At 42.1% G+C, this 14,629-nt stretch overlaps 1 protein-coding gene across 6 annotated transcripts in view; it reads left to right on the forward strand.

Annotated features, from left to right (window-relative positions):
• Nucleotides 1-14,629, forward strand: part of LOC138966151 (nuclear factor 1 C-type-like) — an 85,762-nt gene that overhangs the window by 57,258 nt on the left and 13,875 nt on the right. For 4 of the 6 annotated variants that reach the window (XM_070338265.1, XM_070338267.1, XM_070338270.1 and 1 more), the window contains 5 exons: nucleotides 2,273-2,365; nucleotides 3,640-3,969; nucleotides 11,590-11,738; nucleotides 12,640-12,823; nucleotides 13,518-13,663. In XM_070338265.1, the coding sequence (XP_070194366.1) occupies nucleotides 2,273-2,365; nucleotides 3,640-3,969; nucleotides 11,590-11,738; nucleotides 12,640-12,823; nucleotides 13,518-13,663 (902 nt within the window). The remainder of the gene's footprint in view (nucleotides 1-2,272; nucleotides 2,366-3,639; nucleotides 3,970-11,589; nucleotides 11,739-12,639; nucleotides 12,824-13,517; nucleotides 13,664-14,629) is intronic. The other 2 variants (XM_070338269.1, XM_070338271.1) reach the window with 2 other exon arrangements.

Here is a 14,629-nt window from a genome sequence, read left to right on the forward strand (position 1 = left end):
ACAGACGGAAAATTCCGAACAAAAGTAAATGACGTCAAAGTCTCTTTTGCTTTGCGTGTAACTTTGTCATGACGTATTTTTGAGTCACTTGAGAAAAAGTGACTCTATGTAATCGGTCAGTGTTAGTCTGTCCGGCCGGCCGTCCGGCCGGCCGTCCGTAGACACCACCTTAACGTTGGACTTTTCTCGGAAACTATCAAAGCGATCGGGCTCATATTTTGTTTAGTCGTGACCTCCAATGACCTCTACACTTTAACGATGGTTTCGTTGACCTTTGACCTTTTTCAAGGTCACAGGTCAGCGTCAAAGGAAAAATTAGACATTTTATATCTTTGACAGGAAACTATCAAAGCGATCGGGCTCATATTTTGTTTAGTCGTGACCTCCAATGACCTCTACACTGTAACGATGGTTTCGTTGACCTTTGACCTTTTTCAAGGTCACAGGTCAGCGTCAAAGGAAAAATTAGACATTTTATATCTTTGACAAAGTTCATCGGATGTGATTGAAACTTTGTAGGATTATTCTTTACATCAAAGTATTTACATCTGTAGCCTTTTACGAACGTTATCAGAAAAACAAGGGAGATAACTAGCCTTTTCTGTTCGGCAACACACAACTTAACGTTGGGCTTTTCTCGGAAACTATAAAAGTGACCGGGCTCAAATTTTATGTGAACGTGACTCATTGTGTTGTGAATAGCAATTTCTTCCTGTCCATCTGATGCCTCATATAATATTCAGAACTGCGAAAGTGACTCGATCGAGCGTTTGCTCTTCTTGTTGTGTGATGCGTTCGGCTGTTCTATCAGCTCAATGGCTGCGTGTTGCCCCGCCGGTGTGAACTCCTCCTACGGCCAAGTCGTTTTTGTGGTTTATTTCGCATTTAGGTCCCAGGTAACATTATGAAGTTTTAATACGATCAATCGGACCTATTATCAAGTTAGTGTATCAACTTTTGAACGAACTGCGCCCAGTAGTTTCCCAGCAATAAGCTGTTAAGTGGAGAAAGACACACACACAGACACACATTAAAGTCTGCTGAGCCCAAGTACTAGCGTACTCGGGGATAACAGTGAATGTGCAGTCAATTTAAGAGGGAGCTCATTATCAGCACTTCCTTGTTACTGAAATTGCCGTCAAAAGTTTTTTTAAAGTGTTGAACTTCAAGAGGACTATAATTTTGGAGAATGTGTGTTTAGGACAAATTGTATTTCAGTATTTTTCACTCCAATTATTTTTGTTTCTTTGGAAATATTAAGAGCAATAGTTTCCCTTTAGTAATACATTTTGATTGAAGGGAAGAAATACAACCAACCAAAAGCAGGCCACCAAACCAAACCACCAATGAACCACCAAGCAAACAAAGAAACAAGCAAACTTGTTTGTTCAGGAAAGGATACAAACTGCAAGTGGTACAGAAAAGTTTAACGTCTTTTAAAAATGTTCCCGTGATAGTTTGTGCCACATCCAATGATTTTGTTGACTGGAATTTCAACATTTATGTGCCTATTCCCAAAAGAGTCTGTGCCGGATCTATTGATTTCCAACCACGAGTTTGAAATTGCCATGACTTGTTACCAGAAAATTCTGCATTGCCGTGGCCTGAATTTGTGTCAACATGGTTTTCTAAAAGTATATGGTGCAACATTTAATTACTTGATTTGTAAGAAGCTTATGTCTGCTATGCTATGATAGCTCCTATGGTGAAGATATTTAAAATAAAAAAAACAAGAAAGGTAGGTTGTTGGAACGTTTGTTATTGACCACCACAAAAAAAAAAAAAAAAAAAAAAAAAAAAATGTTATTGAAAATATTTAAACTGTAATTGTCAGTACGTGTTTTATATTATACAGATTTGTTCCTAGGCATTCTTTGTCAGCGAGAACAAAACAAGAATGACGTAATCATGCAGTCTCGGACAACAGTGAAACCTCTGTTTTAAGAAGCCAGAGAATCAGAGGAATTAAGTTGTTCAAGAGGAGGGCGTCATGTAATACAGGTACACCCAGAGACACCTAATGAAGAGACCATCTTGTGAAGCAAGGTCTTGAATTTCAAACAAAGGGGTCTTATTACAATGGAGAGTCTTAAAACAAAGGTTTCACTGTAGTAGAAGACACTTTCTGAGGTGACGGAAACTGCTTTGTAAGGAAACTGCTTTGTAAGGTTTTGCGGAAGAGTCCTATAACCTTGCAGAACGCATGTCTAGAGCGGTGTGTTTTTTTTTGTTGCCAAGCACATCATTGTGGGGCTTTTTTGTGTTTTTGCAGTCCCCGGCAACATCCACTCTGGTGTGTCCGGCAACGACAGTATCATGGCAACCGGTGTCTTTTCTGCCCGGGAACTGCTCAGGGTCACACGATGTAAGGAGATTGTCTGCAAGTATTTTGCCTTCTTCCCCTTCCCCCACCCCAGCCCCTATGTCGGGTTTGGTCACATGTCTGTTTTTAGAACTGGCTGTTTTGTAAACATCTCAGCCTTTTCTCAGTGTCTGCTTTGTCAGAAAAGGACTCTATGAAATGAAATCAACAGATTGACTTTAGGCGTCAGTTCACATGAATTATATACTGTGTTAGTATAAGTTTACTGCTTGCGGTATGTTGTATGGAATGTCAGATTTGTAAGTCAGTTTTGGTGAAACGGTGAAACCTCTGTATTAAGATCTCCAACAAATCTTAGAAAAGTGGGCTTCATAAAAGAAAATCTTCAAAAACGAGATCTTAAAATAGAGCGTATCTCGAAACAAAGTGTCTTGAAAAAGGGATTCTGCTAAATCAGTCGGTACAGTTGAACCCCCCCCCCCCCCCCCCCCCATTTTAATACCCTCCCTTTGCACATTTTCGGTCCATAACCTGTAAATGAACCTCAAGTTTAAGACTTCCTCCTTTTTACGATTTGATTTTCTGAGAGTTTTTGAGGTCTTAATAACTCTTAAAAGAGAGGTTTCACTGTATAAGCTTAGAAAATCACTTGTTCATTTCAATACTTATTATTGGTATTCTCTCTGGTGCCCGGAGAGTGGGTCCCCATAACTCTCACTTGTTCTATTACACATGTCTGTGGGGTGCCGAATTCATGGAACTGCCGAATTCACAGAATCTGCAACATTTTTGCCCATTTCGTGTAATCGGCAAAACACTGCCTCGGTATGCAAAGACTTCTTAAACTTGCCCATTTCTCGAATTCTGCAATTCCGTGGATTCAGCACGACATATGCATTTAGAGCGTTTACTTCCCTTTGTTTTTCATATCTCACAGTTGTCTTCTTCTTCTTCTTCTTCTTCTTTCATGGGCTTAGACTCCCACGTACACTCGTGTTTTTTGCACGAGTGGAATTTTACGTGTATGACCGTTTTTACCCCGCCATTTAGGCAGCCATACGCCGCTTTCGGAGGAAGCATGCTGGGTATTTTCGTGTTTCTATAACCCACCGAACTCTGACATGGATTACAGGATCTTTTCCGTGCGCACTTGGTCTTGTGCTTGCGTGTACACACGAAGGGGGATAAGCCATTAGCAGGTCTGCACATAAGTTGACCTGGGAGATCGGAAAAATCTCCACACTTAACCCACCAGGCGGCCGCGGCCGGGATTATCTCACAGTAGTAATCTTAACTCTTCCTTTTCTTCCCCTCAGCCTCCATCATGCTGCCTCAGAACGGGATGCACAGCATGGTGCCTCAGGGGCGACTGGACAGTCCCAGCAGCTACTACAGCTTCAGCCCCCACCCCCACGACCAGGGGCAGCCCAGCATGGTACCCATGCAACCGCCCCTTCCCAATGGCCAGCACCCGCCCCTCAGTCCCGCCGGCAACCCCCACAAGCGATTGAAGCGACACGCCATGTCCTCCATTTCTTCTGCCGACGATGAGGGGGAGTCGGTGGGGGAGGAGGGGGAGAACCTCAGTTACTACAAGCAGGCCGCGCTCGCTCACCACCAGTGGCAGGGAGAGCACGTGGATCACGGTGAGTGTTGGGGGTGTGATGTTAGGGGGTGTTGTAGGCGTTGGTTTGGAAGTGGTTTGGATTTGGATACACCCCCCCCCCCCCTCCCCCATCTTCCCCTCTTTCTATTTTTATTTTCAGTCTTTTTTTCCAGACTGGTTGACATCGTGAGGCCTTTTTTCCCCTTGTCTGTGCTTATGAATGAAACTGACAGAAGACGGTTGTGAAAGAGAAGACAACTGATGTTGTATTGCCGCACAGTAGACCCGTTTTTGACAAGACAGATGTGAGATATGGTTCTCCAAATTTATGGGCTATTTTGATTTCATGAATAAAATAAATATATATGGGTTGTTCTCTGGAGCTTGGGTACCAAACTGTGACATGGGAGTCAAAAACTGAACTAACTTCAAATTCAACTACAATGTGTTCATATGATCTTTAGGACACTTTGAGCATAACAACATATAAATAAAGCTATTTCGTGATCTTGAAGAAAAATCTTACCATTAGCGCAGCAACGATTGGTCAAAATAACATCGTAACATGAGCGAGCAGATGAGAAACAAAACTTCAAACTGTCGGCTAGGGGCGACGTTACCACGCAACGGTACAACGGGTGCAAAGGTATCCTTCCCCAAGAATGCTGTGTAGTTTAGTACAAAAGAAGTTCAGTACAAAATAATTTTGATTGAAATAACAGGACAAACAACGATAACATCGTAACAGAAAAAAGGGGACACCAAATGCTCTGACAGTTTTAAATGGACAGTTTGCAAAAACTGTGGACGTTATTTGCTTTTTTCTTGCGTTCTACACGCGTGTTACGAAGTGTGCTAAACTAGTGACAGCAAAAAATAGTCGTGCTTTTGTGATAAGTGGGTCTGTGTTGTGCAAATGAAGCTCGGGCTGCTGTCAAACGACACGTTACAAAGTTGACCATATACAGGGTTCGTACAGAGTCCTTGAACCCTGGAAAACTCCTTGAAAATTGGAAAACTTTTTCCAGGCCTTGAAAAGTGCTTGAAAATAGAGTTTTGTTAAATAGTCATTGAAAAGTACTTGATTTTTCCAAATTGTTGCCTATACATTTCGTCAGCAGCTTGTCTTATTTAAAAAAAAAATGCAACCCCCTTTTTTTTCGTCAAATACAGTACATACATTTTGGGAGAATAAAAGATCGAGTGAAAACGAAAGCAGACGAACTAACTATTACTAGTCACCCGTAGTTGCTTCCCTTCCCGGAAGTTGGCAAGGGAAACAACTACGGAATGACTAGTAGTTTGCAGACGCGGAGAACCGCAGTGGCATTTTTATATCTCTTCCTGTGTCTTAGCGTGGAAAATGGGGAAAGGCAACTGTGTCTTCAATCGTCAATGGCTTGCCAATGCAAAATACAAAGCTTGGCTTGTAGAAGCATCGGATAAATCGAAACATCATGCGCGATGCTTCGTGTGTAAAAAAGACTTCAACATTTCGAGCATGGGAGAAGCCGCCTTGAAAAGCCACATGGCCGGTGCACGACACCAGATGCTCATTAAAGGAAATGAAAAATGGTGCTTATCATTAGTTTTTGAACATCCAATGATTTAAATCGGCGTGCGGGAAGAGGGTATAATAACTAGCGAGTGTTTCATTGCGAGCTTTGAAGGTAAGAGGGTGCTTGATTTTCTCTTCAGAAGGTCTTGAAAGTCCTTGAAAAGTCCTTGAATTTTAGAACAAAAAAACTGTACGAACCCTGTGACATACAACTATGGTTAATATTTCAGATTGTGTTGATCTTCTGCAAACAGTACTCATTCTACTGAAAATGCATGTGTTTATGATGAGTTACAAACTGTTTATGGGCTTTTCCATGTTTCTTTCATTCCGTACGACCTATTCTATAGTTGTTGCTTCATCCAACAGCATGTCACAAATTACCCGCCATTTTGACCTCTCGATTGGACGCATTTGCCCAAATTCCGAACACACAAAACGTTATTGTTTTAGTAAAAATATCGTCTAATAGCTTTTACATCATCAAGCAACATTCAGAAACACATAAAGAAGCGTAGTAACGAACAAAACTGTCAAACTTATTATTTCAATCCAATGACCCTCTGTGGTACTCAACTCCAGAGAACAACCCATATACGTTTAAACACTAAAATATGATACGTATACATGTAAGACTTATTCATGTGGTTTTTATTGTTCAAATTTCACCAGATTGCACTGTGGCAGTAGGATTTTGTAATTGCAAAGACAGCACTAGTGCAGGTTTTGAAAAATGAAGCTAAATGTAATTTCTGGGATTGAAATTTCTGAAAAACTAAATTCACCCCTACAAACTTGTTGAAGGCAGTGCATTGCATAGTAAATGATTCATTAGAGAATTCCTTTGTTGTGAGAATAGGTTTTATTCCGGCCCTGTGCGATGAGACTGTGATGATAGTTGTACAGTTGAACCTGTCTGTAATGGTCAGCTAAGGTACCACCCAAAACAGGTCATTAAAGACAGCTCAGGTGGATATGGAAAGATAAATTATATAGCAAACATATAATCAGGGATCCTGGTGGGTGGTCGCTATGGACAGGTGATTGTTATGGAGAGGGGGTCACCAGGGAAGGTTCCACTGTATGTACATATATATATACATTGGCTGTTTGTGCTCAACACAGGGGGTGTAACTAAACAGTACTCGTGTTAATAACAACTCATGAATTCTATTGCCTGATCACATTTTTATGACATTTTGAATTACCTTTTATTTTCTAATAGGCCTATTTATATAATCTATTTTGTTTAAATTTGTTTTAGGCTTTTAGCTTTAGCAAGAGACATCATGCATCTGCATGAAACTGCATGAGGAATATTTGTAGTATCAGACCAGTTTTAACATGTGTCACTTTTGTAAAAAAACAAATATCACCTTCTTATTTTTTAAAATGTGCCTGGGTATTTTGAACAGGTTTGATGACATGCTTTTGAACCTGTTCTTTTGAGTTTCAATCAGCAGTTGTGTGCTTGCAAACTAATCTGACTGTTAACTGGTTTTGACTTGTTTTTAATTCTTATGGAGATGATACTCATTTTTACCTGCAAACATCAATCATGCATCACCATTCATCATAACTGTCAGGAGAGACATACGAATTATGTTTTGCACATCAGATTTAATGGAAAACGCAGGTTGATTCTTCTTATTGGTGTTAAAGATCATAGATAAAAACTGAGCATACATCATTGTCCAAAGAGAAGTAGAAAAGGAGCATAAGTTTAGACGTACAAGAGTTATTAGAACTTACAGTACATGTACTTTAATCAAATACAGAGCAGGGGTATGCAAGGAACCGAGCGTAGAATGCATAAGAAACTTAACAGTTGAGTCTTTTGAACAAGTGTCTGCGGACTGGTTCTCTTAAGATTCACGTATATATTTAATATGGTCGGTATGCATGATAGGTTTTTATTTTTATTTTTATTTATTTTTTTTTGTATTTTCCAAGCACATCATTGTGGGGCTTTTAATCATGATAGATTTAGACGTAGTGGCGGGTTCAGGTCGGAAATAAACTGTACATGTTCAGTCATTTGAGACTTGTCGTCATGGTTGTGATATTATTTCTGTATGTCATGTTATTTTTGTGTGGGAATAAGGGCTTTTCAGTATTCAGGAAATGGTATTTGCTGTACTCTTTGTGTACGAGAATGTGGCATGTCCAGATATATATGATTATACAATTGTATCATCACTGCATAATGATACAGATATATATGATTATATAATTGTATCATCACTGCATAATAGAGTTCAGTCTAGGAAAACCGGCACGGTTGGCCTAGTGGTAAGGCGTCCGCCCCGTGATCGGGAGGTCGTGGGTTCGAACCCCGGCCGGCTCATACCTAAGACTTTAAAATTGGCAATCTAGTGGCTGCTCCGCCTGGCGTCTGGCATTATGGGGTTAGTGCTAGGACTGGTTGGTCCGGTGTCAGAATAATGTGACTGGGTGAGACATGAAGCCTGTGCTGCGACTTCTGTCTTGTGTGTGGCGCACGTTATATGTCAAAGCAGCACCGCCCTGATATGGCCCTTCGTGGTCGGCTGGGCGTTAAGCAAACAAACAAACAAACAAAAAGTCTAGGAAAGGAGTACAATGTATTTTGTTGACTCGAGAGGAATGAGGAATCAAATAGTTAATGAGCTAGTTTATTGATTTGCATCAATCAATCAATCAGTCAGTCATCACACTGTCATCCACCCCCTATGGTATCCTCCCTACAGGTGCTCACCTCTCCCCCTCCCCCCACCTCTATCTGCGTCAGGTGGATGAGGGGGGCAGGGTTTTTCTGCCAGTGACTGCCAACCCCCAAGCTACAGACACGGCCAGCGACTCCAGCGGATCCCCCTCCCACCCCCTCCCCCCTATGCCCCGCCCCCCATCACAAGCCACGCCCCCTGGGGCCAGTCCAGGTGCTCATTTCATCTTTTCATCCTCCGCCACCTGTCTCATTGTGCCTGCCATGGCTCCTCCCCACTGCTCACTATTCCTGCTTTACTCACACATCCTTGTAATAATCCATGCTCGGAAATAACTTGTCAACTTTTCATGGGTTACTTTTCCTTGTTTTTTCCCCCCTGCTTTTCCATAGTTAACTGAGGCAAGCTACATGTGACATTGTAAGCCAATCACTAGCGAATGGCATGTCTGTGCAAGGCGATCTGTGCCAGTAAAATCATGCAAACGGCTGGCATCCCAGCGAGGAGCAGCTCTGATCTGTGCTTTCTGCACTGGACGTCTGCTTAAATTACGCTCTTTTTTGTTCGAAAAATATGTGCATCGGAGCTGACAACCCGCATGTGATCACGTTCCTCAGTGCACAGATCATGAGATCACGTGTAGAGACAATCTGCTGGCTAATGATTGCCCGACAATGTCACGTGTAGCTTGCCTCAGTGTGACTATAGGAGAAAAAAAAGGGAAATCAACTCTTCCACAGCCCATGAAAACCTGATTAGTTATTGCCAGAATTTGTCTATTGTCCAAGTTTTGTCGTTAACATTCCATCTGTTTCTCTTGGCTTCTTTGTCTTTGGGTGTTCTCCTGACATAGTCCTGTAAAAGTGATGTCAGATCCTGCTAAAAGAGTGGACACTTTCAGATCCATTCTGTGCAATTAACAATTTAACATCAATGGGGGCTAAATCAGGAGATTATCATTATCATTTTGCTGATTTTTTGTGTTACAGTTTTTTTTTGACATATTGATTTCGTTCATGCTGATCAGAAACTTCCTGCTTCTCTTGGTTTTCCTTCTTATTTGCTGCTGTTTGGACGGTTCTCATTTGAAAGTTTTAGCAGCTTTGTCTTTTCTTTTTTACATTTAGTCAAGTTTTGACTAAATGTTTTAACGTAGAGGGGGAATCGAAACGAGGGTCGTGGTGTATGTCTGTGTGTGTGTCTGTCTGTGTGTCTGTGTGTGTGTGTGTAGAGCGATTCAGAGTAAACTACTGGACCGATCTTTATGAAATTTTACATGAGAGTTCCTGGGAATGATATCCCCGGACGTTTTTTTCTTTTTTTCGATAAATGTCTTTGATGACGTCATATCCGGCTTTTTGTAAAAGTTGAGGCGGCACTGTCACACCCTCATTTTTCAATCCAATTGATTGAAATTTTGGCCAAGCAATCTTCGACGAAGGCCGGACTTCGGTATTGCATTTCAGCTTGGTGGCTTAAAAATTAATTAATGACTTTGGTCATTAAAAATCTGAAAATTGTAAAAAGAAAAATATTTTTTTATAAAACGATCCAAATTTACGTTCATCTTATTCTTCATCATTTCCTGATTCCAAAAACATATAAATATGTTATATTTGGATTAGAAATAAGCTCTGAAAATTAAAAATATAAAAATTATGATCAAAATTAAATTTTTGAAATCAATTTAAAAACACTTTCATCTTATTCCTTGTCGGTTCCTGATTCCAAAAACATAAAGATATGATATGTTTGGATTAAAAACACGCTCAGAAAGTTAAAACGAAGAGAGGTACAGTAAAGCGTGCTATGAAGTACAGCGCAACCGCTACCGCGCCAACCAGGCTCGTCACTTTCACAAGCGACGGACTACGTTCAGTTTCATTCTGTGAGTTCCACAGCTTGACTAAATGTAGTAATTTCGCCTTACGCGACTTGTTTATAAACTTGTTTTGAAATTTATCATTTTTCGCTTTGATTTTTTTTCCATTTATTTTGCTCACAAGGCTTTCATTAACATTTTCAGTTTTGAAGGATGAGGATGATTTCACTGTCTTTGTAGATCCTGTTTCATTCCCATTGGTAGTGGTAACAACTCCGCTGACTCAGCTTGACACACTGTTGCTTTTTCATTGCCTGAAATGACAGCAGTTTGTGGTCCAAACATTGTGCCAAGAGAGTCGCTTGCAGTGTCACACTTTCCTAAAGTTTCTTCTTCATTGGAGAATTTCATGTGTTGCCGATTGTGAAATGTTGATGTGATTTTGGTATTGTCACTATCCTTTACAAAGTAGACGAAAACACTACTTTTTCATTTTCTTCTTTTCCGTCATATTTTTAAAAAGTTTTTGTGATACGCAAGTGTTGTGTGTGTGCATCAGCTACTGTTCGTCTTTGGATCACATGAATTGCTCTTGAATTTTTGATCTGAAGACTGCAAATGTTGTTGCCTTTGAACTTTTTTCTTGTAGTATTAGTAGTAGTAGTATTTCTCAGAATGTTTCAGTAGCTTACATATTCCAACATATGCATGAATGGTGGTTTTGTGATAGTCATGTTTTGTTCTTTTTTTCACAAGCTGTATGTTCTACTCCTAGCTTTGAACCTGTTCCAGATAATACTTTTCGAAGATTTGTATGTGAACACATGTATTTATCTCTGCTTGAAATCATGGAGTACGTGCGATCTTAGCATAGTTTGCACAATACTTCTTGCCTTTCTGTCCTCTTTGATGTCAATGTTTTCTTCCTGTGAAATATTTTTAGTTTTGACATTTTCAAGAAATCTGAAATAGTGGTTACATTGTACTTTACTTTTTGTGTGCATGGGTCTGATTATCAAACAAAACAAAACACGTACTAGCAGGAAACAAAAAACGTTTTAATGTGTTAAGAATTTGTCTTTGATTCTTTGAAGTGTCTTTTCTTGTATTGAAGTTTCCTTTTGATCTTTTTCTTTCATCTTAAAATCTAATACTTGTTGCATCATACTGGTAGTCAAATCTGAGTTGTCTTCTTTTTTTTACATCAGAGAGTACAATAGATAGGGAATGACTGATTCTGCTACTACATCAAACATATGTGCATGAGTTTCTCTGTTTTACATTTTTGATCATGTTCAGTTGGGACAAGTTTGCATTGTATTCAATTAACTGGAGTAACAGTCTCGTTTCTAATCTCACATCTTCATGAAAGACTCAATTTCATTTCCTCTTTCCATGTTTATTGGTTCAAAAACTTTACATTCGTTTTCAGATTTGGCATCTTGGGAGGGGCAATACGAAGAGATGACACTAATTATAAACATGGCTAATTCTGAGGAATGATACTTTGTGAAGATGATACTTTGTGAAGAAAATGCACATTTTTAAGGCGTATTTGTTTCATTTCTCCCCCAGGCATGGGCCAGTCGCTGGGAATGGGCGGTGGGCAGACGTCGGGCATGCACCATGCCGCCATGAAGTACGGCGACCAGCACCCGCCCCCAGACACCTTCTCCGACTTCGTCACTCTCGTATGTCACGAGGCCCAGAGCTCTCAGAATCAAGTACACACCCTTTGTCTAGCACACACCCTTTGTCTGTATAATACCCTTTGTCTATCACAATCATTCTTTGTCTATCACACCCACACCCTTTGTCTTTAACCTACCCAATCTCCAGCACGCACACTTTGTAAAGCAGTCACCCTCTTTGTTTAGTACAAATCCTTTGTCTTTTGTGCATGCGCACACGCACACACACACACACACACACACACATACACACACACACACACACATACACATACACACACACACACACACACCACACACACACACACACACACACACACACACTTTGTCCAGCACACTCTCTTTTCTAGCAGTCACACCTTTTATGTAGTGTACCCAGATGTTGACCAATTAGTTGTCTGGGACATTCATTCTGTGTACATGTGCACACAGTTTGTTTAGCACACACCCTATGTATGTCTGTGCACTGTCTTTACATCATGCAGATAATTTCTCTAGCACACACACCCAGTGTCAAGTATAACCAGTCAGTGATCCATGGGTAGTCAGGTACACACAAGCACCCTCTGAGCGGTTCACATTGAGTCTGTGATGCAGCAGTCTTTCTGTGTGCTTGTCTTTTGTTTAACATGCATCTTTTGTTCAGCTCAGAACTTCACTACTTGCAGAGGTTACAAAAAGTCCCAGTAGATAATACAAATATTTGTTGAAGCTAGTGTATTGGGGAAAAAATGCGAGTTTTAGCGAGCGTTTTTATTACTGAGAACTGAGAGTGGCATTAGCCAATTGCAAGTGATATCACAATACTGTTAATCTTTCAGTTCGATGGTGCTCTCAAATATGTCTTATTTTTGTGTGTTAATTTTGTTTTGTGTTTTGCGCGGTGCCTCCGTTTCTCCCAGTCACTGACGTTGAAGGTTTGTGTGTGTTGCAGCAGTCGGGTCAGAGTTCGCCCACCATGAAGAGCCCGACAAAACTGCCGCAGTTCTTTGCTCCGGGGATGCTCCCCCCGCCCCCACCTCCCCCGCCCAACCTGGCTCGGCCGGTGGCCCTCATCAGAACGTCTGATGGTCAGGGCGCTCTCGTCTCCTCTGCCAGTATGCCCACCTCTTCAGCAGGTAGAGATCGTGAGTGTGTGTGTGTGAGTGTGTGTGTGTGTGTGTGAGTGTGTGTGTGTGTCCTCTGCCAGTATGCCCACCTCTTCAGCAGGTAGAGATCGTGTGTGTGTGTGTGTTCTCTGCCAGTATGCCCACCTCTTCACAGGTAGAGATTGTGAGTGTGTTTGTGTGTGTGTGTTTGTGTGCGTGTGTTTGTGTGTGTGTGTGTGTGCGTGCGAGAGATGAGGAGATATTTAACCAATTGTGTGGCCCTGTGTTCATGGTTACTTGAAGTTCTTGATAACTTCAATTCTTGTGGGGGGAAAAAGGATGAAAGGGGGTGAATAATGGGATTTGAAGGTCATGCTGGGTTGTACGGAAATGAAGATGTGTGTGATTTTAGCAAAGGGAGGATGAGAGGTCTGACTGTTTAGGATACCCAGATAACGTACGTAACTTTCCCCACAGGCAATAAGTAAGGGAGAATCAAAATCAAGAGGGTTTGGTGGTTTCAGATGAATATGGATGTAGGTAAGAAAAGGCATAATGTTTCTTGCATTGCGCATGTGTGGGTTTTGCAAGCAGTTTTTCCCCCCAGTTATTTCTTGTCTTCTAGGCACGTTTCAGGTATGGGCATGACTTGGGTAAAAACCTTCAAAGTTCCCAACACTTCTGTGCACTTCATGATCAGTACATGTCTTTCTCTGTGTTTCAGCCTCGGGCATTTCGACAAGCAGCTCACTGAGTGGAGGACCCAGCAGCTCTCCCTCCACCAGCCGTGCGATCATGTCTAGTCCCTTTACCGTCGTCTCGTCTCGTCCCGAGCACGCCTTCTCTCACATACACCCCCAGGGCCATCAGGTTCGTACCGTCATGTCTAGTCTCTTTACCGTCGTCTCGTCTCGTCTCGTCCCGAGCATGCCTTCTCTCACATACACCCCCAGGGCCATCAGGTTCGTACCGTCATGACTAGTCTCTTTACCGTCGTCTCGTCTCGTCCCGAACACGCCTTCTCTCACATACACCCCCAGGGCCATCAGGTTCGTACCGTCATGTCTAGTCTCTTTACCGTCGTCTCGTCTCGTCCCAAGCATGCCTTCTCTCACATACACCCCCAGGGCCATCAGGTTTGTACCATCATGTCTAGTCTCTTTACCGTCGTCTCGTCTCGTCCCAAGCATGCCTTCTCTCACATACACCCCCAGGGCCGTCAGGTTCGTACCATCATGTCTAGTCTCTTTACCGTCGTCTCGTCCCGAGCACGCCTTCTCTCACATACACCCCCAGGGCCGTCAGGTTTGTACCGTCATGTCTAGTCTCTTTACCGTCGTCTCGTCTCGTCCCGAGCACGCCTTCTCTCACATACACCCCCAGGGCCGTCAGGTTTGTACCGTCATGTCTAGTCTCTTTACCGTCGTCTCGTCTCGTCCCGAGCACGCCTTCTCTCACATACACCCCCAGGGCCGTCAGGTTCGTACTGTCATGTCTAGTCTCTTTACCGTCGTCTCGTCTCTTTACCGTCGTCTCGTCTCGTCCCGAGCACGCCTTCTCTCACATACACCCCCAGGGCCATCAGGTTCGTACCGTCATGTCTAGTCTCTTTACCGTCGTCTCGTCTCGTCCCGAGCATGCCTTCTCTCACATACACCCCCAGGGCCATCAGGTTCGTACCGTCATGTCTAGTCCCTTTACTGTCTAGTCCCTTTCAAGGTCTTCTCAGGAAGTGCCCCTCAGTCCCTTTCTGAACTCCTGCACATATACACCCCATCACGCACACTGAGATCATCCGATGACACCAGGCTATTAAAAGTTGAGTGCTTCAACAGG

Source organism: Littorina saxatilis, linkage group LG5 (genome assembly GCF_037325665.1).
Source record: "Littorina saxatilis isolate snail1 linkage group LG5, US_GU_Lsax_2.0, whole genome shotgun sequence".
Classification (NCBI taxonomy): Eukaryota; Metazoa; Mollusca; class Gastropoda; order Littorinimorpha; family Littorinidae; genus Littorina; species Littorina saxatilis.